The following is a 27,680-nucleotide window of genomic DNA, read 5'->3' as shown; positions in this document are numbered from 1 at the left end:
AATGGAAGTTGTTTAATACTTCTATGAAGCATTGTTGAGAGAAATCAATGACCTAAATGATGAAAAGATACATCATGGATACTGATTTGGAACGTTTAGTATTGTTAAGATTGCAATTCTATTCAAATAGATCTAAGATTCAATGCAGTCACCACCAAAATCCCAGAAGGGTGTCTTCACATGAAATTGAAAAGTTAAATCTTAAATTAATATTAAATTGCAAAAGTCAGGCATGGTGGCATGTGCCTGTCATCCCAGGTACTTGGGATGCTGAAGCAAGAGGTTTGAAATGTTAAGGCCAGCCTGGGCAACTTAGCAAGACCCTACCTCAAAATAAATTATTTTTAAAGGGCTTGGGGTTTAGCTCTGTGGTAGAACATTCGCCTAGCATGTGCCCTGGGTTCAACCCTGAGTACCACAATGAATGAACAAATGAATGAAAGGTAAAAGACCTGGAATAGTCTAGACAATATTGAAAAAAAATGCACAAATTTGGGAGACTACATTATCAGTTTTTAAGAACCGTTCAAAAGTTTTATGGTGATGCAAAAACAGATAAATTAGCGCAACAGAATGAAGAGTTGCAAAATATGTAAACGATCCCTTGAATTACAACAAAGCCTCTGCTGCAGTTTACTAAGGGAAAAAGTGATCTTTTCAATAAATTTTTCTGTGTTACTTGATCTATGCTTCATAACACACACACGAACTGTATTCAAGATGGATTATGGTATGACATGGAAGATAAAATAATAAGTCACAGGAGAATCTCTTAGGAGGCAAAGTTTTCTTAATCAGAACACAAAAAAATACTAACTTTAAATGAAAAATTGACAAATTATACTTCATAAAATCGTAAAACTTCTCTTCATCAACAGATACCATTAAAGGAGGAAAAATGAAAAGCATAAATTTAGAGAAGACAGTCAAAATACTTACATCCAGAACATGCAGTGTCTGAAAAATCAAATTTTAAAAAGACAGATTATCCATTTTAAAAAATGAGTAGAAGCTAGGCCAGGTGGTACATGCCTGTAATCCCAGCGGCTAGTGAGGTTGAGGTAGAAGGATCAAAATTCCAAAGCCAGCCTCAGCAACTTAATGAGGGCCTTAGCAACTTAGCAAGACCCCGTCTCCATATAAAAAAAAAAAAAAAAATTAAAATGGCTGAGGATGTGGCTCAGTGTTTAAGTACCCCTGGGTTAAATCCCCAGTATAAAAAAGAGAAAGAGTAGAACACTCAAAAACAGGCCTTTGACTATAGAGGATACACAAATAGTCAAGAAGTATATTATAAGGAGCTCAACTTAATAGCTACCAAGACATGAATTATAACCATTACGTGATACCAGTGTACATCTACCAAAATAATTAAAACTAAAAAAATGTAACAATACCAAGTTTGGAAAAGAAGATAGAGTAACTGAAATTTTTTATAGGTTGTTGATGATGTCAATTGGAAAACCATCTGCCAAAATCTAATAAAGTTGATCATTTGTGTACTCTATAATGCAGTAGTTTCACTCCAATGTATACATACAAATGAAATGAGTGCTTTCTTTTTAAATAGTTTTTTTAAGTTGTTGAGGGACCTTTGTTTTATTTATTTATATGTGGTGCTGAGAATCAAACCCAGTGACTCACATATGTTAGGCAAGTGCTTTACCAACTGAGCTACAATTCCAGCCCTGAAATGAGATTTGCCCACCTTTAAAACATATACAAGAATAGTAGGACCGCAGACTGCCAGTGGAGCACCAGCTACCAACTGCTGCCTGGAAGTTCGCTGTCAAAGTACCTGCAGGTTTGGTTACACATGGCTGCCGCCATTTTGAGATAACAGCCAGGCCCCGAAGGATCCCTGACCGGACTGACTGAGCCCCGTCTCCAGGCTCCCTCAGCCCGACCATCACTCCCGCCTCTGGGGCCCTCACATTGACTGACTGCTCCCTGCCACCAGGACTCCCAGACCGACTGACTGCACCTTAACATCAGGACCCCCAGACTGACTGCACCCTGCCTCCAGGATCCCACAACCAGACCAACCATACCCCACTTCCAGGACCCCTGCCTGACCAACCACACCCTGCCTCCAGGACCTCCAGCAGAAAAGGCCCACACCCCGAGCTGCAGCTCCTCATTTGCCAACACATTTGGAAGTCACAGCAGCCATCTTGGATATTCCTGGAAGCCTTATCTCCCATCTTTAGGTGGAGCAAATCCCATCCTAAGAGGCCTGCTGGAGACTGGAAGTTCATTGTCAGGTACTTCTCATACATCAAGCTACTGAAGACTGGGAGGTTTAAATACTATATGACTGTTGCAGTGCAGATTTTCTTTTTTCTCCTTACTGAAAAATTTTAAGTTTTTGTATCTTTACTTCTCGTTCTCTTTTCCTTTTGTTTACCTGTTCCCTCACAGTCTCTTTCTCCCTTTTCCCATGCTAACAACTGACTTCTTTTGATTACATGCTCATTGTTTCTATTATCTAGAAATTCTATATATTCTTTTCTTATCCCATTAACAGCTACATCCTACACCCCTCTGCATCTTCCTTATCCTCCATTATAAACTGCAGACCTTATTGCAAATGTATTTGTTATACTGAAGATAATAATTGATCACATTCTGTTTATTTTGACAATATTGTTAATTTCCTCATAGGGGCTATTTGGTCTAGGGTTGCATACTGTCTGAACTGGGCACTGCTAATATTGATCACCCCTTAAAGAAAAGGTTTTGAAAACCTATAGGATCACTATAAGCCTATAGGGGGGAAACTGCAATACCCCAGATCTGCACTGCTAGAGGGGAAGATACATGAACAATATGAGAAGACAAGGGAAGAAAATGATCCAAACGAACCTAGATTCTATATTAATAGAACCCAGTGACAGCATAGTAGAAGAAATGTCAGAAAAGAACTTCAGATTATACATGATTAAGATGATTCGTGAAGCAAAGAATGAGTTAAGAGAGCAAATGCAGGCAATGAATGATTATACCAATAAGCAGTTGAAAGAGCAACTGCAGCATGATCATTTCAACAAAGAGATAGAGATTCTCAAAAAAAATCCACATGGAAATCCTTGAAATGAAGGAAACAAAAAAACAAATAAAAAACTCAATGGGAAGCATCACCAACAGATTAGACTACTTAGAAGACAGAACCTCAGTCAATGAAGACAAAATATTTAATCTTGAAAATAAAGTAATAAAGTTGCCCAAACAGAGAAGATGGTAAGAAATCATGAACAGAGTCTCCAAGAACTATGGGACATCATGAAAAGACCAAACTTAAGAATTATCAGGATTGAGGAAGGCACAGAGATACAAACCAAAGGAATGAACAACCTATTCAATGAAATAGTATCAGAAAATTTCCCAAACCTGAAGAATGAAATGGAAAATCAAATACAAGAGACTTACAGAACACCAAATGTACAGAATCACAACAGATACACACCAAGGCACATTATAGTGAAAATGCTAACATATAAAATAAAGATAGGATTTTGAAGACCACAAGAGAAAAACATCAGATTATACATATGGGGAAAGCAACACAGATATCAGCAGATTTCTCAGTCCAGACTAAAAGTTAGAAGAGCTTGGAACAACATATTTCAAGCTCTGAAAGAACATGGTTGCCAACCAAGAATCCTATACCCAGCAAAACTAACCTTCAGATTTGAAGATGAAATAAAATCCTTCCATGATAAACAAAAGTTAAAAGAATTTACAAATAGAAAGCCTGCGCTAGAGAATATTCTCAACAAAATATTCCATGAGGAGGAAATGAAAAACAACAATGTAGGTCAGCAAAGGGAGGAACTACCTTAAAGAAAAATCCATTCAAAGGAGATACCAAGGCAAGTTAAAAACCAAAAATAAGCCCAAATGACTGGGAATACAAATCATATCTCAATAATAACCCTGAACGTTAATGGCCTAAACTCATCAATCGAAAGACATAGACTGGCAGAATGGATTAAAAAGAAAGACCCAACAATATGCTGCCTTCAAGAGACTCATCTCATAGAAAAAGACATCCACAGTCTAAAGGTGAAAGGATGGGAAAAAAACCTACCACGCACATGGACTCAGTAAAAAAGTGGGGGTTTCCATCCTGATTTCAGATAAAGTGGACTTCAAGCCAAAGTTAGTTAGGAGGGACAAAGAAGGACATTTCATACTGCTTAAGGGAACCATAAATCAGGAAGACATAATGATTGTAAATATTTATGCCCCAAACAACAGTGCATCCATGTACATCAAACAAATCCTTCTCAATTCCAGGACTCAAATAGACCACAACACAATAATTCTGGGTGACTTTAACACACCACTGTCACCACTGGATAGATCTTCCAAACAAAAACTAAAGAAAGAAACCATAGAACTCAATAACACAATCAATAACCTAGAGTTAACAGACATATACAGAATATTCCATACATCAAGAAGCAAATACACTTTCTTCTCAGCAGCACATGGAACCTTCTTGAAAATAGACCATATGTTATGTCACAAAGCAGCCCTTAGGAAATGCAAAAAAGTAGAGATACTGCCTTGTGCTCTATCAGATCATAATGGAACAAAATTAGAAATCAATGACAAAATAAAAAACGGAAATTACTCCAAAACCTGGAGACTAAATAATCTGCTATTGAATAAAGCATGGATAACAGAAAACATCAGGGAGGAGATAAAAAATTATTAGAAGTCAATGAGAACGACAATACAACATATCAAAATCTCTGGGACACTATGAAAGCAGTACTTAGAGGAAAATTCATTGCATGGAGCACATTCAAAAAAAGAATAAAAAGTCAACAACTAAATGACCTAACATTATAGCTCAAAGCCCTAGAAAAAGAACAGAGTAACACCAAAAGTAGTAGAAGACAGGAAATAATTAAAATCAGAGGTGAAATCAATGAAATTGAAACAAAAGAAACAATTCAAAAAATTGACAAAATGAAAAGTTGGTTCTTTGAAAAAGTAAACAAAATAGACAAACCCTTAGCCACACTAACAAAGAGAAGGAGAGAGAAAACTCAAATTACTAAAATTCGTGATGAAAAAGGAAATATCATGAGAGACGCCACTGAAATACATAACATAATGAGAAGCTACTTTGAAAATCTATATTCCAACAAAATAGAAAATACTGAAGACATTGACAGATTTCTAGAGACATTTGCTCCTCCCAAACTGAACCAGGAGGACATACACAATTTAAACAGATCAATATCTAGCAATGAAATAGAAGAAGACATCAAAAGCCTACCATCCAAGAAAAGCCCAGGACCAGATGGATTCTCAGCTGAGTTCTACAAGATCTTCAAAAAAGAAGTCATTCCAATACTTCTCAAAGTATTCCAGGAAATAGAAAAGGAGGGAATCCTACCAAACTCACTCTATAAAGCTAATATCACCCTCATACCCAAACCAGGCAAAGACAAATCAAGGAAAGAAAATTTTAGACCAATATCCTTGATGAATATAGATGCAAAGATCCTTAACAAAATATTGGCAAACCGTATCCAAAAACATATTAAGAAAATTGTGCACCATGATCAAGTTGGGTTCATCCCTGGAATGCAAGGATGGTTTAACATCCGTAAATCAATAAACATAATCTATCATGTCAATAGACTTAAGGATAAGAATCATATGGTTATTTCAATTGATACAGAAAAATTGTTTGACAAAATACAACACCCCTTCATGCTCAAAACACTAGAAAAAATAGGGAGAGTAGGAACATACCTGAACATTGTAAAGGCTATTTATGCTAAGCCCACGGCCAACGTCATTTTTAATGGAGAAAAACTGAAAGCATTCCCTTTAATAACAGGAACAAGACAGGGATGCCCTCTTTCACCACTTCTATTCAACATTGTCCTGGAAATACTAGCCAGAGCAATTAGACAGACTAAAGAAATTAAAGGAATAGGAATAGGAAAAGAGGAACTTAAGCTGTCACTATTTGCTGATGACATGATTCTCTATTTAGAGGATCCAAAAAACTCCTCCAGAAAACTTCTAGATCTCATCAATAAATTCAGCAAAATAGCAGGATCTAAAACCAAAACACATAAATCTAAAGCATTTTTATACATAAGTGATGAAACATCTGAAAGGGAAATGAGGAAAACAACTCCATTTGCAATAGCCTCAATAAAAAAATACTTCGGAATCAATCTAACCAAAGAGGTGAAAGATCTCTACAAAGAAAACTACAAAACATTGAAGAAAGAAATTGAGGAAGGCCTTAGAAGATGGAAAGATCTCCCATGTTCTTGGATAGGCAGAATTAATATTATCAAAATGGCCATATTTCCAAAGGTGCTATACAGATTAAATACAATTCCAATTAAAATCCCTATGACATTTCTCATAGAAACAGGAAAAGCAATCATGAAATTCATCTGGAAGAACAAAAGACCCAGAGTAGCCAAAGCAATCCTGGGCAGGAAGAGTGATGCAGGAGGTATCACAATACCAGACCTTAAATTCTGCTATAGGGCAATAATAACAAAAAACAGCATGGTACTGCCACCAAAATAGACAGATAGATCAATGATACAGGATAGAAGACATGGAGACATATCCACATAAGTACAGTAACCACATACTAGACAAGGGTGCCAAAAACTTACAATGGAGAAAAGATAGACTCTTCAGTAAATGGTGCTGGGAAAACTGGAAATCCATATGCAGTAAAATGAAATTAAACCCTTATCTCTCACCCTGCACAACTCAACTCAAAATGGATCAAGGATCTAGGAATTAGAACTGAGACTCTTCACCAAATAGAAGAAAAAGTAAGCCCAAATCTCCATCATATTGGTTTAGGACCAGACTTCCTTAACAAGACCTCTGTAGCACAAGAAATAAAAGCAAAAATGAATAAATGGGATAGATTCAAACGAAAAGTTTTTTCTCAGCAGAGGAAACAATCAATAATGTGAAAAGAGAGCCAACAGAGTGGGAGAAAATCTTTTCCACACACACTTCAGACAGAGCACTCATCTCCAAAGTTTATAAAGAACTTAAAAAACTTTACACCCAAAATACAAAGAATCCAATTAGTAAATGGGCTAAGGAACTGGGCAGACACTTCACAGAAGAAGATATACAGGTGATCAACAAATATATGAAAAAGTGCTCATCATCCCTAGTAATTAGAGAAATGCAAATTAAAACCACCCTAAGACTTCATCTAATTCCAATTAGAATGGCTATTATCAAGAACACAAGCAATAATAAGTGTTGGCATGGATGTGGGGGAAAAGGCACATTCATATATTGCTGTTGGAGTTGCAGATTGGTGCAGCCACTCTGGAAAGAAGGATGGAGATTCCCCAGAGAACATGGAATGGACCCACCATTTGACCCAGCTATCCCACTCCTCGGTTTATACCCAAAGGACTTAAAATCAGCATACTACAGTGATGCAGCCACATCAATGTTCATAGCAGCTCAATTCACAGTAGCTAGATTGTGGAACCAACCTAGATGCCCTTCAATTGGCGAATGGATAAAGAAACTGTGGCATATATTCAAAATGGAATATTACTCAGCCATAAAGCATAGTAAAATTATGGCATTTGCTGGTAAATGGATGAAGTTGGAAAATATCATGCTAAGTGAAATAGGCCAAGCCCCAAAAAGCAAAGTCTGAATGTTTTCTCTGATAAGTGCATGACAATATATAATAATGGGAGGTGGTGGGGGGAAGAGAAGAATGAAGGAACTTTGGATAGTGTAGAGGAAAGTGGGATGGGAGGGGGTGGGAATGGAAAAACAGTAGAATGAAACAGACAGTATTACCCTATGTACATGTATGATTACATGAATGGTGTGAATACACATTGTATACAACAATAGAAATGAAAAGCTGTACCCCTTTGTATATTCTGGAAATTAGTGCTTTATCTGAAGTATGAGTGGCAAAGATTTTCTCCCACTCTGTAGGCTATCTCATTGCTGATAGTTTCCTTTGCTGAGAGAAAGCTTTTTTGTTTGAATTTATCCCAGTTGTTGATTCTTGCTTTTATTTCTTGTGCTATGGGAGTCCTGTTAAGGAAGTCTGATCCTAAGCTGACATGTTGAAGATTTGGACCTACTTTTTCTTCTATAAGATGAAGGGTCTCTGATCTGATTCCGAGGTCCTTGATCCATTTTGAGTTGAGTTTTGTGCAGGAAACACTACACCAAGAATACAAATAATCCAGTCAAAAAAATGGGCTAAGGAAATGAATAGACACTTCACAGAAGAAGATCTACAAGCCATCAACAGATATATGAAAAAATGTTCAATATCTCTAGTAATAAGAGAAATGCAAATCAAAACTACCCTAAGATTCCATCTCATCCCAATTAGAATAGTGGTTATCAAGAATACAAGCAACAATAGGTGTTGGCAAGGATGTGGGGGAGAAAGGTACTCTCATACATTGCTGGTGAGGTTGCAAATTAGTGCAGCCACTCTGGAAAGCAGTGTGGAGATTCCTCAGAAAGCTTGGAATGCAACCACCATTTGATCCAGCTATCCCACTCCTTGGTCTATACCCAAAAGACTTAAAGTCAGCATACTACAGAGATACAGCCACATCAATGTTCATAGCTGCTCAATTCACAATAGCCAGATTGTGGAACCAACCTAGATGTCCTTCAATTGATGAATGAATAAAGAAACTGTGGTATATATATACAATGGAATATTACTCAGCATAAGGAAGAATAAAATTATGGCATTTGCAGGCAAATGGATGAATTGGAGACTATCATGCTAAGTGAGATAAGCCAATCTCAAAAAACCAAAGGACGAATGATCTCTCTGATAAGTGGATGATGACACACAATAGGGGGTGAGGGGGACAAGAATGGAGGAAGGAGGGACTGTATAGAGGGAAAAGAGGAGGGGGAGGGGTGGGGGGAAGGAAAAAATAACAGAATGAATCAAACAACAATATCCTATGTAAATTTATGATTATATACATGGTATGCCTCTATTCCATGTACAAACAGAAAGAACATGTATCCCATTTGCTTACAATAAAAAAAAGAAAAGCTGTACCCCATTTGTGTACAATGAATCAATATGTGTCTGTAAAAATAAAAAAACATTTTAATAAAAAAATTGAAAAAAGGAATAGTAGCCACGCACAGAGGTGTACACCTCTAATCCCAGTGGCTCGGGAGGTTGAGGCAAGAAAATCACAAGTTCAAAGCTAGCATGAGCAAAAGTGAGGCCCTAAGCAACTCAGTGAGACCCTGTGTCTACATAAAAACAAAATGGGACTAGGGATGTGGCTCAGTGGTCAAGTGTGCTGGTGTTCAATCCTCAGTACCAAAAAAAGAAAAAAATATTCATTTATATTTGTAGTATCTTTATCTATGACAACCCCAAACTGAAAATCTTTATGCCAAAGCCAATCAATGAAAGAATAGCCAAATAAACTGGTGCATATTTATATAAACACATACCTCACAGCAATGGAAAAGAATTTAACTATGTAACAACATGGATGAATCTTACATTAATGTTGAATGAAAAAAGCCTCTTGTACAACAAGGTGACAACAGTTAATAATGTGTTGTAATGTTCAAAATGTTTAAAATAATAAACAATATATGGGGGATATTTACTGGGATAAGAGAGGAAGGAGATTTCTGGAGCAGTAGAATAACATTTTTGATGTGTTAGTGGCTACATGGGTATACACTTTGATAAAATTCATCAATGAATCCATCACAAACATGGTGAACATTACTATACATAAAATATCCATCACTTTTAAGGAAGGAAGGTCGCCAGGCCCAGAACAATAAAATAAAAAAACTCCAACGATGTATTAGTCGGCTTTTTTGCTGCTGTGACTAAATGATCTGACCAGCACAACTATAGAGGAGGAAAGTTTTATTTGAGGGCTGACAGTTTCAGAGGTCTTAGTCCATAGCAGGCCGGCTCCATTCCTTAGAGCTCGAGGTGAGGCTGAACACCATGGCAGGAGAGAGTGGCAGAGGGAAGCAGCTCACATCAGGAAGCAAAGAGAAAGAGAGAGGGTCTCAACTCTCCAGATACAAAATATATACCCCAAAGTCACGCCCCAATTCCCATTTCCTAACAAACTGTGTGCAATTTATGAAAGATAGCACAACAACATAGACACTCAAAAACATTGAATATGATATGACAGAAAAAATTTGGCAAATACTAACTAATGATAAATTTATTCTAATATCAGAAAAAGTATACTTAAAGGTAAGAGAGAAAAACTGAGTTGCTACATTAAGCTCATGACATTTTCTTTCTCTTGAGAGGTGGGAAGGTTACTTGCTGTTTGGTTTGGTTTTGTTTTGATTGAGTTCATGGAAGCAAGAAAAAGTTTGGGCCAAGATGGGAGAGAGAATACAAGAACAAATAGGTGTTTAGTATGAAGAAGACTTCAGAGCTAGAGCCAAATAAAACAAGGAAATTTGCAGATTTTAGTTTCTCTTGATGTTAATTAAACGTACGTCTCTGCTGGAGCCTTTCATTATGATGTCTTGACAATCAAAATCATACTATTCTAAGAAATTTGTGGACTTGATGAGCCAGAGTCTTCCTGGGACGTCCCAAACCCTGAGAGATCAACCAATAGAGCCTCATTATGTTTTGTTTCTGAAAATAATTACTTGAAGAAAAAGTTTCCAGCAGGGAGTTGAAAGAATTGTTCTTCCTTGAAGACAAGACTTGTGAATGCCCCATAGAGGAGGCAATTGAAATGTAATGAGGTGAAAATGGATTATGCTCTCACTTTTATGTCACAGGAAGAAAAAGTTCCCTTTATAGGAAATTAATTCACACCTTCCCATCCTTCAGAATGGATTCAGAATGAAGATATAGGCAAGCTAAAAGAAAGAGGAGATTTTATTTGGTCACTCAGTATCAATTCCTTACCCTTTGTGTGAGGTTTTTACTCTGCATCTGTGCTTTGGGTAAGAGTTCAGTATGTGAAAAACACATAATGTTTTCGCCCAAGAACTTAAAATCAAGTACAAAATATCAATACATAAAAAATAGAAGGCAGACTATAATAATTTCTTTTTAAAATAAGTTTTATTGTGTATATTTAAGGTATGCAACATGATATCATGAGACATGCATGTAGTAAAACAGTTACTATAATCAATCAAATTAACATATTCATCATCTCACCTGGTTGCCCATTCCCCCCCTTGTGGGTAGAGCAGCTATAATCTACTTATTTAGCAAAAATCCTGAATATAATATACTACTATTAACTATATTCTCAATGTTGTACCTTAGATCTCTAGATTTGTTTATCCCACATATTTCCTACTTTGTATCCTCTGATCTTCTGCTCCCCATTAACTTCCCCAAACTGCCCCTCTTTTACTCTTTCTGTATATTGGACTTTTTTGGATTCAACATGGGAACTCATACAATTTTCCTTTCTGTTTCTGGCTTATTACACTTAGCTAAATGTCCTTCAGTTTGGCGAATGGTAAGGTCTCCTTTTTAAAGGCTGAATAATACGTGTGTGAGAGAGTGTGTGTGTGTGTGTGTGTGTGTGTGTGTGATTTTCTTTATCCATTCATCAGTGATGGACCCCTAGGTTGTTTCCATATCTTGGCTACTGTGAATAGAGACTGTATGACAGTCAGTGGCTCATTTGATTTTCACATTGTTATGAAGTATATACTAATATCAATTTTACAGATTGAAAGACTGAATCATAAATCAGGCTATGTAATTTGGCCAAGGTCACAGAGTTAGTCAGCGTCACTGTTAGGATCTGAATCCAGACTGGTGATAACAATGTGCCTAACAAAAAATGTCATTCTGTGTTTCAAAAATAGTCCTTACATACCCTTCCTATTAACTCTCCCTACTTTTAATATATGCAGTTATCTAGTGAAGAGTAACTCTGTTAAGAATTCTGAGACTGCTTGGTTCTCTTTTGTCCTCCCCAACCCACACATACCCAACATTGTTTTCATGTGGTTTAAATTCACTACTCTGAGGATTAAAATCCAACATTTGTTTCTATATTATCAGTTTATCCAGCCTCCCATCCTTGTATTACATCAATGTAGCAATTAGCACATTGCAGCCCATATTTCTGTGCAAAATTCCAGTGCAACACTCTGAGTCCTCCTTCCACATTCAACTCAGTTCTGATACTCCTAGAACTCCCCTATTCCTTGACACTATTGCCCATACCAAGAGCCACCCTGAAAGCTGTAAGAGAGTCCAAGTTGCTGGTTTCGGGGTACATGAAATGAGGAATGCTTCAGAGAGAAGACTATAACTTCCTGGATCCCTGAAAGACAGGTTGCAATGGAGACAACAAACATTCCAAACTAAGAAAAGTAGAGACAAATGCATAAATACCAGTGTGTGTGGAATCAGTTTGGGATTGAAATCTCAGATCCATTAGCTGTTTCATCTTGGCCAATTTATTTAATTTATTTAAACTTCAGTTTAAGTTTTTGGATAATAATGTCTACGTCTCTGGGGGTTGCGGGAATTATATGAAAATATTATAAACTCCATGTCTAACTACGCTTGATCTTAGCCAAAAGGTAGAGATGTGATAAAACACTATTTCTCAATCAAGAAAAACCATTACCAGTGCAGAGTAAACAGAAGTCATTTTTGACAAAGAACAGTAGTTAATTGCTAGTGTTGTTGAATTTGGGAGAGAACTTTGGAAAAATAAATTGAATCTGAAAAAAGGTATGTCTTTAAGATGGGAGAATTCTGGGGAATGTGGGGAATAGAGTGACTAAAGTCAAAGTTTGTATAGAAGGAGATAGCTATGCAATTTCGTCAAGATAAGAATTATGTACTTGTTAATTGTATAGTGGGGGAGAGAGGGGAGATAGGGGAGGAGGATACGTTGCTTTAGCAAAAAGGCAGAACTAGCCAATTTACTCCAAATTAGTTTCTTGGAATTCCTTTGTAATTCATTAATATGTGCTGTCTGGCACTCCCAATCACACTTTGAGTTTCAAAAGGGTATGGAAGACATATATTTTGTTCACCACTCAATATTCAGAGCCTTTCACAAAGCCTGGCACAGAGTAAATGCTTAATAAATATTTGTTGAATGAATGATGATGATGTGGAAATGGAACAGAATTACAAAAGATCCCAAGAATTCAGGCACTGATGACTGAGAGAGTACAGAAGGCTAAAAAGTCTAGAAAATAATGAGTTTAAGTTTTGGACTTATGAGGTTAAGAAGCCAGTAGTGCATTCTGGTGTTTCTGTTCAGTAAAATCCCATATATGTAATTGGACGTCAGATTAGAGGTCAGGGCTGGGGATTGGTTGCTCTTGCTCATTAGCATATGAGTATCAGTTGAGATCACGTGGGAGGGAGTTTTTTTTTTTTTTTAATGCGGGTCGCCAGGATGTGACATCACTTAGAAGCCTGCAGGGGAGGAAAAAAGGTAAGTGAAGCAGCAGTAGCCGTTAGACGAATACTAACGGGAGTAAGAAAAGACTAAAAAAATAGAAATATGAGAAAATATAGAGGAGATTGACCCCAGGGAAACAGAGAAAGATACTGTGGAAGGAGCCACTATTACTGTGAGGATCCACAAAAAAGCTATTCATAGTGAGACTACTGGAGGTATCTGATTTGATAGCTCTGGGAGTCACGGGTGACTTTAAGTGTTTTGTTTTTTTTTTTAAGTTTTTTAGATGTTGATAGACCTTTTTTATTGATTTTTTTAAAAATATGTGGTGCTGAGAATCGAACCCAGTGCTTCACTTGTGCTAGGCAAGCGCTCTGCCACCGAGCCACAACCCCAGCCCAAGTGAAGTTTTAAGTAATGGCTGAGGAGTGACAGTTTACCTTGGTATTATTACCTGTACCAGGCATGGAACCCAGGGACACTTAACCACTGAGCCACCTCCCCAGCCCTTTTTTATATTTTATTTGGAGAGAGGGTCTTGCTGAGTTCCTTAGTGCCTCGCTGAGTTGCTGAGGCTGGCTTTGAACTCGCGATCCTCCTGCCTCAGCCTCCCCAGCCCTGGAACTACAGGCGTGTGCCACCGCACCTGGCTTGCCATGGTATTTACGTTACTTGAACTCGAATCTCAACTAGTTTGTGACCCTGAGCAGGATAATTGCTCCATCTTAGGTGTAACAGGATAATAAAAGTAGCACTTACCTCACAATTACTATAAATAGTAAGTGAATCTAGGTAAAAGTATTTTTGCGTGTGGTCACTCCCCAGCCTTTAACTATTAGGCTATTTAATGGAATGAGTAACTGTGGCAGCACTGTAGACTCACTTTTGTGGTCTGCAAGACACAATCATCTCAGAAGGGAGGAACTGGACACTGTGAGTGAAATCACTTAGTACTTTTAAGCATAGCACAGAAATGCTACAGTTGAGAATTCCATTCTTCCAGAAAGTTCCACAACTGTTTTTTACCAGTCAGGCGCAGTATGCGTGCCTTTCTTCAAGCTCCACCCCTTTTTCCTAGGTTACGAATCTAGCAGCCTTTCATGGCGGTCTTCAATGATCTTTGGCCCCACCTCCTAGAGAAAGGAAGTCCCGCTAATTAGACCCTTTCATTTCAGCTTGGATTGCGGTGCGTGTTTGAAAACTGGAATAATTTTTAGTGTTCCGAGACAAAGTGGATTTTTTTCTCCTTCTTTTAAACTCAAAAATATCCAGCCAGTAAGTAAGTGAGAGGGATGTGAGTGAGATGGGAGGGATCGGTCGGAACTGAAGTGAGATAGGGCTTAAGGTTGGGACGTCGGAATGCTTTTACACCGGACCGAGCTACTTCCGGGAGAGAATGGGCGAGTAGAAAATTCTGTGCGTTTGGCGGGTTTCTCTCCTTTCCTACATATTTGCTTGTTCTGCAGCCGAGTGAAACAGACACGTGAGGACACAGTGACGCCGCCAATGTCGGAACATACGTATTCGGGCTCCCCTAAGACCATGTCGGTGGTGAGTGGTGGGGGCCCCGGCTCGACGCGGCGGGCTTGGGCTGCTGAGGGGAGGGACAAGGAGCCGGGCCGACAGTTGGTCACGTGGTCAAACGGCGAATCAGGGTCTGGCCCGCTGGCCTCCGGGGCGGGACCCACTGTCTGCTGCCCGCCCCCCAAACCCCGCGTTCCCTTTCTGGTATCTGAAAAGACCCAGAGGTGGGGGTACGGAAGGTGGGTGTTCGGGGCTGTTGTTCATGGCTTACACTCGCCTGTGATTTTCCCTCGTTCTGAATCACTTTCGAGCACCTGAAAAGGAAATGAAACTTGCGATTCATTATTTTTAACTCTAATAATAGACCTGACCTGGTAAACAACTGAGGAAGGAGGTACTTAGTCCTCCACTCTCCTGCGGGAACCCCTGTCAGCCTATCAGATTTAACAGTTCTTCACAAACAGTGGTGAATGTTTAAGCAATGTGAGAAAGTTTTCTAAGTGAGCTGTCTACTTTCTCAAGTAGTTCTTTTGAACTTCAATAACCAGTTTTTTTCATTCAGCAACTTTTGAGATTGGTCATACAAGCGAATTCAACATTTTCCAAGCTTATTCAGAGATAATACAACCCTTTCTCCAGCTTTAAGGTTCAGACTGTGTCATTTTAAGGTGAACGATTTATAAAATACTGAAAGTCTTCCTTTGCTTAGTTGCCAAGCAAAGATTATGATTTTTTCTGCTTGAAGAGTGAAAAAAAAAAAAATCACCGAAATGAGTATGTCCTAAAAGACAACCTAAAAAATAGTGAAAATTCTAACAGTTGGAATCTTTCAAGCCCTAACCTTTAAAGTGTCCAAATTTATGGGGAAAAATATAGACTGTGTATAAAGCTACATAGAGGTGGAAATCATCAGCTTCTGTTTGTTTTGTGTTTGTGAGGGGTTGGACAGATGGTAATCTACCTTTCTGTAATTTTTCTTGTAGGATTTTAAAACTTATGTAGATCAGGCATGTAGAGCTGCTGAGGAATTTGTCAGTATTTACTATGAGACAATGGACAAAAGAAGAAGGGTGAGTGTAATACCACTCTTTATTTAAAATACCAGGTTTTAAAAAATATTTTTAGTTATAGATGGACACAATACCTTTAATTTGTTTATTTTTTATGTGGTGCTGAGGATTAAACCCAGTGCTTCACACATGCTAGACAAGTGCTCTACCACTGAGCCACAACCCCAGCCCCACCAGGGTTGTTTTTTTTTTTTTTTTTTTTGAGCCAGCTGTTTATCTGACTTGCACAAGTAATAACTGTGGATGTGTTCTTTAAAAGTCAGTTGATTATGGAAGGATTGGTGTGGTAGTAGTGGGAGTTTGGTATCTGGAATAATATCCTAGGTTTGCCTTTACTTCCAGGTTCTTGGATGAATTGCTGATTTCTTTCGACCACGTTTTATTATAGGGTATTTAGTAAAAATTAGTTTCAATACTGCACTGCACTGTGGAGCCCAGCATATATTTACTTAATTATGTGACGTTTTCTTAGTCCCTTTGTTTAACAAGCATGGTGAAAGAAATATTAGTACTAGGGGAAGGATCTGACTTTATAGGGATGTTTCCTTATTTGCCCTCTTTATTTAATATATTAAGAGATGATTTCTACTTAAGACTTAACAACTACAGTTGGCACTTGCTTCTACTTCAGTCAAAGTTCTCACTTCTTCAGCTTTTTCATTGAAATTTATCACTGGGCTCTTTGTCTAAGTAATTATTTCAGCATGTGAGTCTTACCTAAGTCTCTCATCAGCATTAGAACTCTCCTTTATTTTTTAAGAGAACTCCTGTCCTGCAGATGCAACACTTAATTCCCTATCTCTAAGATGTTTTTTAAAGACAGAAGATAAAACATGATTCTGCCACTGATGTTTGATGATGTGGGAACTAAGGAAGGGATGTGACAGTGGATGTTTATTGTTCCTTATCATGAACGTTTATTGTGCCTCACTGCTTTCAAAAATATAGTAACAATAAAAGAAAGCTTGTGTTGTCTTTGACCCAAGTTAAATTTTAGAATAAAGCAAATTGTGTGTCCCTTGACCCCAAAGAGGTAACTTGAGCCAGGTGCTGTGGTGAATGCCTGTAATCCCAGCGACTTTGAAGGCTGAGGCAGGAGGATCACAAGTTCAAAGCCAATCTTGTCTATATAGTAAGGCCATAAGCAACTAAGTGAGACCCTGTCTCAAAATTAAAAATAAAAAGAGCTGGGGATGTGGCTCAGTGGTTAAGCACCCTGGGTTCAATCTCTGATACAAAAAAAAAGGTAACTTGAATTTCCTTTGTGGGGGCCTTTTTTCATTTATCAGTTCAATTATGAGCTCTACAAATACCATGATTCTTTTGAAATATTATGCTAATAAAGTAGTAGTAAAAGGAACTAATTTTTCCTAATACATACAAACATTAAATTATTTCATGGATATAACCACTAGGATTAAATTACAGTAGAGCCTAATTGGAACTTTGTTAATTCTCTTTAGAAAAGGGTCGGAAAATAAGCCAGGCATAATGCACCACCTATAATCTCAGTAGCTCCGGAGGCTGAGGCAAGAGAATGGGAGGTTCAATGCCACCTGTCTCTCTCGTCCAGCGAGAACAATGAAGACACAGCTCTCAGATGGAGTTTTAAAGTCTTTATTTTGATGGGAGAGCTCTGAGCCGAGTGCCTGGTTCTTAGTTCTTTTTTCCTCTTCCTTGGTTCTTCTTCGCTCTTCCTCTTTCTTCCTTCTTTCTGGGAGAGTGTACACTAGCTTTATAGGGTGTATTAGCCAATCATATAGTGGGTCAGGCGTTTGTCTCGTGGACACTTAGTAATAGTTACTGAGGACATGAGCTGATCACGAGCTATGCACAAACTCGGAAGAAACCTGTCCTATTAACAAATCCTATTAACATAAATGCTCCAAGAGCCATGATGCCTGCCCACGTTTTTGTAAAGCTTAAGATATTTTTAAGTGATTTGAAAACTGCTGATATGGGTTCAATACGTACTCTAGTGGAGTTTATTTTAATAATCTCTAATCCTAATTGAGTGGATTTTGGTGCCTTTCTGTGGCTGTTTTTCCATTATCGTCCATATTTAAAAAATTTAAGGTAAATAATGCTATATTTAATTTATCTTTAGGAGACATGTAAGCGTCTCCTATTCCCCCTTTTTGTTTATTTATGGTGATCTTTAGCGTCTGGTTGGCGCATTCTATTATTCCTTGTCCTTGTGGGTTATAAGGAATTCCGGCGGAATGGGCTATGTTAAAGGCACTTAAGAAACCTTTAAATGATGTAGAAGTATATGCAGGCCCATTGTCTGTCTTATATTGTTTAGGCCTTCCCCATGCTGCAAAGGCCTGTAAGCAATGTGAAATCACATCTTTTACCTTTTCTCCATTATGTAATGAAGCAAATATAATTCCTGAGTAGGTATCAATAGTTACATGAACAAACTTGAGTTTTCCAAACTCTGCAATATGTGTTACATCCATTTGCCATAGATGGTTGGGCAGTAGGCCTTTTGGATTGATGCCATTATTAGGTGAATTTATGTATGTTACACAATTATTACAGTTTTTTACAATGGTTCGGGCTTGTTCTTTGGTTATATTGAATTTTATCTGTAAGGTTTTAGAATTTACATGAAATATACTATGGAAGTTGTGCGCTTCTTTTATTATAGAAAAAACATGAGGGTCCCTTGTGGCTAGATCAGCTATATTATTGCCCTGTGTTAATGGACCTGGCAAGTCCGTGTGAGCTCTTAAGTGTCCTATGTAGAATGGCTCTGTTCTACTCCAGATGAGTTTTTGTAATGCTAAGAGTATGCTGGATATGGTGGAATTCTTGTTAATTAGACAGGCATCTTCCAGTTGTTGGACTGCATTAACAGTGTAATGGCTATCCGACAGAATATTTACAGGAACTTTATGAAAATCTTTTAATATTTGTTCTATTGTTAATAATTCTGTTTGCTGTGCGGAAGCCTTTGGAAAAAGATATGTTTGTACCTTGTCTTTATGAAAATATGCTCCAGTACCATTATTGGAACCATCAGTAAATACTACCACAGCTTGTCTTATAGGTTCCCTTTTTGTAATTTTCACTTGAATCACAGGATTTCTTAGATAAAATTGTATATATGGATGTTTTGGAAGTGATTGTTGAATTGGGCAGCAGTTGTGAACATAAGAATTGCCCAGTCATTGTTATTATTGCTTAGGTGTGAAATTTGTTCTGAATTATATGGGGTTATTATCTTATCTGGAGTTTTCCCAAATACTATGGTGGCTGATTTTAATGCCTTTAATATTAATTGTGCGGTTGCTTCAGGATAAGAAACTATTGTTTTTCCTGGAGAGTAGGGTAAATGTATCCACATTAAAGGTCCTTCTTGCCAGAGGACTCCCGTAGGGACTAAATCATTTGGAAGTACTACAAGCAATAAAGATGCTGATAGATCTAAACGATCGACTTGTGCCTCATTTAATCTTTTTTGTACTATTTCTAGGGTTTTTCTAGCTTCCTCTGTAAGTTTCCTAGGCGAAGAGGGATGAGAATCTCCCCTTAAAGTATCAAATAATGGTCCTAAGTCTTGAGTTGTTAATCTTAGGTAAGGCCTTATCCAATTAATATCACCTAATAATTTTTGAAAATCATTTAAAGTATTGAGGTGATCAAGTCTAAGAGTAGTTTTTAGGGGTGTTATGATTGTGCTGTTTATTTTTGCACCCAGAAATTCTTGTACTTGTTGTCTCTGTGTTTTTTCAGGTGCTATATGAAGCCCTCTTGCCTTTAAATGACTGATTAGGTCAGTGAATACTTTATCTAGTATTGTTTGTTCTGGGTGGCAAATTAATATATCATCCATATAATGGTATATAATTATATTTGGGTATTTGTTTCTGATTGGTTTTAATGAACTATTTACGTAAATTTGACACATGGTCGGACTATTAGCCATTCCTTGGGGTAGGACCTTCCATTCATATCTGGCATCAGGTTGTCCATGATTAATGGAGGGGACCGTAAAAGCAAATTTTTCTGTGTCATTAGGGTGGAGAGCAATAGAGAAAAAACAATCCTTTATATCTAATATTATTGATTTCCAGTCCTTTGGTAATGCTGATAAGACTGTAAGCCCCATTGAATTGGTCCCATGGGTTGCATTACTGCATTGATGGCTCTTAGGTCATGCAATAATCGCCATTTACCTGATTTCTTTTTTATAACGAATATGGGGGTATTCCAAGGTGATGTTGAGGGTTTTATATGCCCTGCCTCTAATTGTTCCTTTACCAATATTTGGGCCGCTTCAAGTTTTTCTGTATTTAGGGGCCACTGAGGGACCCAGATTGGTTTTTCTACGTTCCATTTTATTTTAATTATTTCATCAGTGGCCCCGAGGAAAAACCCAATCCCTACCTATCTCCTTTTTGTTTAATTGATATTGGTTCCGTTAAAGCCCTTTCCCCACTTGTGCCCTTGTTTTCTCATTATGTTTTGTGCTTGTTCACTGTATATTCCTTCTGTGGTTATTCTCATCCCCATTTGATTTAAAATATCTCTACCCCATAGTGTCACTGGGATTTGCTGTAAGACATATGGTTGGAAAAGTCCTTCTTGACCTTCTGGGCTTTTCCATTGTAGCCACATGGAGCTCTTTTCTGGTTCTGTGGCAATACCTAATCCTCTCAATGTTTGATTTGCCCTTTGTGTGGGCCAATCCTTTGGCCAGTCTTTTTCTGCAGTGATACTTGTGTCTGCTCCCGTGTCTAACAATCCATTTATAATTTTTCCTTTTACAATTAATTCTAACATAGGTCTGTTTTTTAATTCCATAGTTAAGTAAGCTAAGTCGATACCTGTGGATCCCATTCCTTTATTTCCCCTAAGATGTTGTTGTGAGGGAAATGAGCCATGAAGACTGGGTAGTATACAAAGCTGTGCTATTCTGTCTCCCGGAGAAATGGAAATAATGCCCTGGGGTGATGAAGCAAGCACTTTAATTTCTCCTGTATAATCTTGATCTATGACTCCTGGAACTATCATTAGTTTTGAGTGCACTGAAGCTTCTGCCTAATAATAGTCCCATGGTGTTCTCAGGTAGGGGACCCTTAAAGTCAACAGGTATGACCTGTACTCCCATTTCTGGCATTAGTATTGCTCTGGTGGTGGAACAGAGGTCCAGTCCTGCACTTCCTGGTGTTGCTCTCTTTGGTCTGTCACTGGATAATATGTCCTGGGTACTTTCTGAATTACCCCAAACTTTTGTGCTGGGCCCTGGGTTGGGCCCCATCCCCCATTTTCTGAACCTCCATGAGGAGGGATAGGATTACCATCTATATCAATCATAGATCTACATTCACTTGCCAATGATTTCCTTTTTTACACCTTGGGAAGACCCCAGGTTTAGGTCTTCTCTGTGATCTGTCTTGTTGTTTTAATTGAGGACAGTTTTTCTTAAAATGTCCTTGCTGTTTATAGTAGAAACATGATCCTAGGGGTCCTCCTCTCTTAAAGTTTAGCCCTTGCATTCCTTGTGTAATAGCTGCATCCATAACTTGTCCCTGGATGACACTCTCATTTATATCTCTACATACTTTGATATAGGTACTGAGGTCTTTGTTCTTCCAGGGTCTTATTGCTTCTTTGCACCATTTATTGGCTTGCTCATAGGCTAGTTGTTTTATTAGAGGCATTGCTTGATCTACATCCCCAAAAATGCATCCTGCTGTTTGTAGTAGTCTAGCTACAAAATCTGCATATGGCTCATTGGTTCCTTGTAGAACCTTAGATAATTGGCCTTGCAGATCCCCACTTCCTTGTATAGTTTTCCATGCTTTAGTTGCTGCAGCAGCTATCTGCATGTAAACAGCAGGATTGTAATTTAATTGTGCTTGTTGCCCTGTATATCGACCTGTTCCTTAACATTTCTATGTTCCATTGTGGATTCCCTGCTACTGTATTCCTTCTAGCTGTGTCAGAAAAATATTCTTGCCACGCTGTCTTCCATACTAAATATTGTCCCCCTGATAATGTTGCTCTAGCCACATTTCCCCAATCATCAGGTGTTAAGTTCATGCACCCTACTTATTCTACCAACGACAGCGTAAATGCTGCTTGTGGGCCATATGACATGACTGCCTCTTTCAATTGTTTTACTATTTTAAAATCTAAGGGCTGATGATATCTTTGTTGTGACCCTGGATCTTCAAAAACAGGAAACATAGAACTCCAGTTCCCTCTCCAATCTTCCTCTTTTTCTGCGGTTTTTCTTTTGCAATCACATTTTAGTTCCCATTTACGGTCGAAAAATGGATTGCAAGCAGGGGGTGCTGTTGGCTCAATAATTGGCTCAACAGTTCTTTCTTCATCATACCTCAAGATCCTCTTTCTAGTTCCCCTTTTTTCCTCCTCATTTTTAACAACCCTTTCTAGTTCCTCTTCTGACAATTTTTCCTCACCTGAGGAACTTCCTTTTTTTGACATATTCTCAGACGCTTTGGACTGTTCCTCTTTTATCTCCTCTAGAATTTCTTCTCCCTCCCTGAGCATGGTTCTGAATCCTGCCCTTGGATTTACCAGACATCCTCGAATTAAGTTCCAGATTGCACATGTGCCTACTGGTAGAGGATGTGTTTTACCCCTCCTTTTTAAATCTTCTCCTAAATGATCCCACTGAGGTACATTTAATAGCCCTTCATCTGAAAACCACGGTGCGATCTCTTCTACTGTTTTTAGGAAAAGACTTGCTGTTTTTGTTTTTAGAGGTGTTCCCGTTAGCCTTTAATAAGTCTCTAAGTGGACCCTCCATTCTGATCTGTGATGTTTTGCTGCCCATTTTCTAAAGCTTCAATTGCTAACCACACTACAATGCTAAGCCACACTAAAATAGCTAAAAACAATAATGCTCTGCAACAATATAATGCAACCAAAGACATGAATTTTTGACAATCAACAAAAACACAAAATCTTTTCTTTTACTAATTTCTGGCCAGTCTCTTGGGAGTTACTTAACCCAGCCCCTTGTACCTGGGAGTTATTTAACCCAGCTCCTTATCTTTAAAATTTTGTTAACTGTGCTATACTTACAATGTTTGTTGCTGATGAGGAAGTCCCAGGTTTCGGCACCACTTGTCTTGTCCAGCGAGAACAATGAAGACACGGCTCTCAGATGGAGTTTTAAAGTCTTTATTTTGATGGGAGAGCTCTGAGCCGAGTGCCTGGTTCTTAGTTCTTTTTTCCTCTTCCTTGGTACTTCTTCGCTCTTCCTCTTTCTTCCTTCTTTCTGGGAGAGTGTACGCTAGCTTTATAGGGTGTATTAGCCAATCATATAGTGGGTCAGGTGTTTGTCTCATGGACACTTAGTAATAGTTACTGAGGACATGAGCTGATCACGAGCTATGCACAAACTCGGAAGAAACCTGTCAGCCAATGGTAGGCACTTATTGTTTTTTGTTTGGCGCCATCTTTTGGGTGAGGCTTACCACCACTGCGGGCCCTCAGGGCAGCAGCCCCGAACACCAACCTCAGCAAAAGTGAGGCACTCAGCAACTCGGTGAGACCCTGTCTCTAAATAAAATACAAAATAGGACTGGGGATGTGACTCAGTGGTCAAGTGCCCCTGAGTTCAATCCCTGATAACTATCCCAAAAAAGGGACAGAAAATAAAACTGATTTGGTACTGCATGTGCTTAGCACTTGTGATCATTTAAATCATTTTAAAACAGAAAGCAAAGCTCTATACGCTGTTTTCGGATGCAAGATTTTCTCATGATTGAAAAGGAAATATGAAAAATGTATTGATTGCATAATATAGAAATGACAGGATAAAATTTAAGGCTAACTTCATAAGACTGACACTTTATATTCACATTGGTTTCTGGTGGCAAGGGGGCAAAGGAAGTAGAGGTGGAACTAGAGCTGTGAAAGTGTTTATATGCCATGTACAACCTTTTAATCTGTTTCTAGAAAATGCTTACCTGAGGGGAAAAAATCCCTTTTAAATCTTTTCTTTCTTTATAGGCACTTACCAGGCTGTATTTGGACAAGGCCACTTTAATATGGAATGGAAATGTTGTTACAGGGCTAGATGCCCTGAGTAAATTTTTTGAGATGTTGCCTTCTAGTGAGTTCCAGGTCAATATGTTAGATTGCCAGCCAGTACATGGTAAGATCATGATCTTTCAAGGTACTTCCTTTGTTTTATTTAGTGGGCACTAAGCTTTTACAACAAAAGGGGCAAATCACTTTTATTGGTAGAAATATTTACTTATTTGAGCGAGTTAAATATGAAAATTTCATCTTGGTCTTCCCTTACATGCTTCTCACTCCATAGACCCACTAATAGGATTTGGTAGACTCTGTAATTATGACATATTGAAAGTTGCATGAGAAATTGAGATTAATTATGATTTTTTGTTAATGAAGTGTGTCTCCAGAGATTTTTTTTTTTTTTTGGTACTGGGAACTGAACCCAGAGGTCTTCTACCATTGAGCCACATCCCCAGCTCTTTTGATTTGTTATTTTGAGGCAAGGTCTCACTAAGTTGCTGAGGCTGACCTCAAACTTCTGATCCTCTTACTTTATCCTTCTGAGTTGTTGGGATTATAGGTGTGCAGCACCACACCCTGCTTCCAGAGAAAATATATGCCATATCTCCAATGTGTGTTTTAGTATTTTACAGCATATTCAAATTTCACAGAAAATCTACTTTTTTAGGTGAAAAGATGACTTTAAGCAAGACAGAATCTGATTCAGAGTAGATTGATGGAGTTTATAATATTTACCTCTAGGTGGGGTCCTTAGTATCTTAAGTAGTTGTTTAGGGTGATTTTTTTTCCTTTATAGTTGTTAAAGAATAACTTAAGTAAAATATTAATAAAGCTCTGCTAGAAAACTAATGAAATATTAATGCATACAGGAAGCAATGGTCATATATAAAGTTCTTTGAAACTTCAAAGTACCCCCAAATCTTTCTGGATCAAAAATAATTTTAATATTTTTGAAAAGAGTATTTCATTTTTGAAGAGTATTTCATTTTCTGGATTTGAATGTACATGCTCAAGATTATGCTCAAGGCAAAGTATGTTTACGAAAGTTTCATCTTTAGATTGTAAGCAATTGTAGCCTGAAAATTTGCCTAGAGACAGAAACTGACCTCTTTCTTTTTTGTGTGTGGACAAAGAGCAAGCTACCCAGTCCCAGACTACAGTTCTTGTTGTGACCAGTGGAATTGTGAAGTTTGATGGAAACAAACAACATTACTTCAACCAGAACTTTCTACTGACTGCTCAGTCCACTCCTAATAGCACCGTGTGGAAGATTGCTAGTGATTGCTTCCGTTTTCAAGATTGGGCTAGTAGTTAAAGAGGCAAAAGTCTATTCTTTGTTCTATTCCTGAAGCAGATGTCTGTGTGAATTAATTAGAAAATCACTGTAAACCAGTTTGGGCTGAAACTAAGTTTCTTCAATATTTTTTTATTCCTAGCAGCACCTTTTCTAGCAGCTGCCAATTTGAATTGTTGCCCTTCAGAGCTTTAATGCTAGTTTTTTTACATACCTTATATACATTCCACTAATGACGTTCTTAAAGTAATGTTAAACACATGATCTTGGTACTAACATACTCACTGTGAACCCAGCCTGTCACAAAAATGGAATCCTTTTGTAATCTATCTGTGGGGTATCAACACAACATAACTCTCTCAAAGTAGGTGGGATTTTTTTTGTTGTTTAATAGGATAATTTTTTTAGTAAAACACATGCCTATTTTCAGTTAACACTGGTAATGCAGTTGCAATATATAGTATAGTTTATCAGTTCATAACTACTATCACATATTAGAATTGCATGTGGAATATTTAATAGAGATTTTCATGCTACATTTTCTTATTTTGAGTTGTTACTTTGTAAGTGAATTAATGACTAGATAGGTTAAAAACTGTTCTCAATTATCACCTGATTATTGTACATTTGGTGGATTAAAACTTCTTAAAAACATATCTTGGCAGCTCCAGGTCTAGAAATTTTGGTAATGAGTGGTAGAAGAACCTAATAGCTTTAATGGGAGAATGGGGAATGAGAAATGTAGAAATATCCAAGGTTGATGCCAAAAGTGAGGGGGGGAGTGACCAAATGGTAAAATTTTTGTACTCCTTTACTACCTCCTAAAAATGTAACCTATTTTTAGGATTTAAATCACTAAGTTAATATATATCCTTGCCAAATGTCATGAGTATCACTTTTGTTCTAAGAATGATTTTTAAGGTCTTTACACTTCACCTTATACTTATCACCATTATGTATCTGTTTATTCAAGAACTTACGGGGTAGAATGTCAGCAATAAGCCTAACCTGTAACAGGGTCTAACAGGAAAGTTGGAAACAAAGCCATTGCTATATCTTTGTGACACCCTTAACTTCTGAGTCTTCCAGTGAACTTTAGACCCAAAGATTTCTATGTATTACCCACCCCAAAAACAAGTGATTTCCCGCCCCCATGTGTTGTATTGTCAACTCTATTATCTATTCTTTAAAGTTAAAATTATTTGGTTTGTGATTTGTTCTTCCATATGGCATTGGGCACATTTATTTTAAAACATGTTCCTGTTATGTGACTATCTCATCATCTTTTTTGAGAGAAAAATAGAAAACAACAAATCTTCATGGTAAATTTCAAAAAACAAATTGATTAATTTTATGTCTTGACTACTGAAGAGGAAAAAAAATATCCTAGCTCTGGTTCTTGGTTAACATTTTAAAATATGTGCAATTTTTAATGTTTTAAAGCTAGATATGCCAGCTTTCTTTCTACATTGCAATCAAAATTAATGTTTCTTATCACTTAATTTTAAAACCAGCAATTCATTTACTCTTGCCCAAAGCTACACACTATATTTCTGATATACTATCAAAATAGAATTAAATGGGAGAAGGGAGTGGAACTGACATTTCAACCACACCTTTTAGTACTGATCAAAAATTACACATTATTTCCTACTCAAATTGAGCGATTATTCTTAATTTGAATTGTTTTTTTTTTTTAAACTACAGATCTAATAGCAACAAAATGCCCAAATACTGCCCTTTCCCTTGTGGAGAAGAGTCGCAAATAAAAGCTGCATATAACTAGCAATAACTGAAGTGAATGGTTGTGAATTGCTTTCTCCAAAATCTGTATAACTTTTAAATGGCTGGAACTGCTCTTATATGGACTAGACTATTTTTGACATGCTCATATTTTTATAACTTGAAAAATAAAATTTGCCCTGTGAAAAGTTTTCTCAAGCTTATTTTAAGGTGTTTTGATTTTTGTTTTTAAGTCTCCCAAACAGCTGGTTACTTCTTTACAATGTAAGGTTTTTTTTCAGATTAAAAACTAACATCAAAATGTTGAAAGTGTTTGACATCTGGGACTTTTTCTTTCTGTAGACTACCTTATTCTTCCTCTTTTCTTGCATGTGTTCACATTCCCAAGATCACCTGTTTGAGGTACTAGTGACGATTTTGGTGAAAAGTGAGAAATCTTAACTTTGAGAGAGTAGCCAAAATGTATATTCAGGAGGCAGTGAAACCAAAATACAGATGAGTTCCAGGAAGAGTGTTTCTATTATATTTAATTCTATGTTTAAAATATGTCAACAGACACTTTTTGAGAAGAATGAG

The 27,680-nt window shown here is 37.5% G+C and overlaps 1 protein-coding gene across 2 annotated transcripts; it reads left to right on the top strand.

The window, feature by feature from the left end:
- Nucleotides 1-13,446: 13,446 nt before the first annotated feature.
- Nucleotides 13,447-27,302, top strand: NXT2 (nuclear transport factor 2 like export factor 2). 2 transcript variants are annotated; one of them, XM_079124490.1, is made up of 5 exons: nucleotides 13,447-13,478; nucleotides 14,912-14,996; nucleotides 15,953-16,039; nucleotides 24,038-24,182; nucleotides 25,201-27,302. In XM_079124490.1, exons 2-5 carry the CDS (start codon nucleotides 14,952-14,954, stop codon nucleotides 25,380-25,382), a joined length of 459 nt encoding a protein of 152 aa, XP_078980616.1. In that variant the 5' UTR covers nucleotides 13,447-13,478; nucleotides 14,912-14,951; the 3' UTR covers nucleotides 25,383-27,302. The 2 variants fall into 2 exon arrangements, with proteins under 2 accessions (XP_078980616.1, XP_078980617.1); XM_079124491.1 differs by lacking the exon at nucleotides 13,447-13,478 and adding an exon at nucleotides 14,613-14,631.
- Nucleotides 27,303-27,680: the final 378 nt, after the last annotated feature.

The sequence above is a fragment of the Sciurus vulgaris genome, assembly GCF_902686455.1.
Source record: "Sciurus vulgaris genome assembly, chromosome: X".
NCBI classification, from domain to species: Eukaryota; Metazoa; Chordata; class Mammalia; order Rodentia; family Sciuridae; genus Sciurus; species Sciurus vulgaris.
The sequence above is the reverse complement of the archived record's forward strand: the minus strand, read 5'-3'. Positions and strand labels throughout refer to the sequence as shown.

Bases quoted from the DNA above. Each gene is read 5' to 3' on its own strand.
- NXT2 (XM_079124490.1), top strand. From the start codon at position 14,952: ATGTCGGAACATACGTATTCGGGCTCCCCTAAGACCATGTCGGTG. The intron at 14,997-15,952 runs GTGAGTGGTGGG...TTTTTCTTGTAG, and splicing joins CCCCTAAGACCATGTCGGTG to GATTTTAAAACTTATGTAGA. The intron at 16,040-24,037 runs GTGAGTGTAATA...CTTTCTTTATAG, and splicing joins CAATGGACAAAAGAAGAAGG to GCACTTACCAGGCTGTATTT.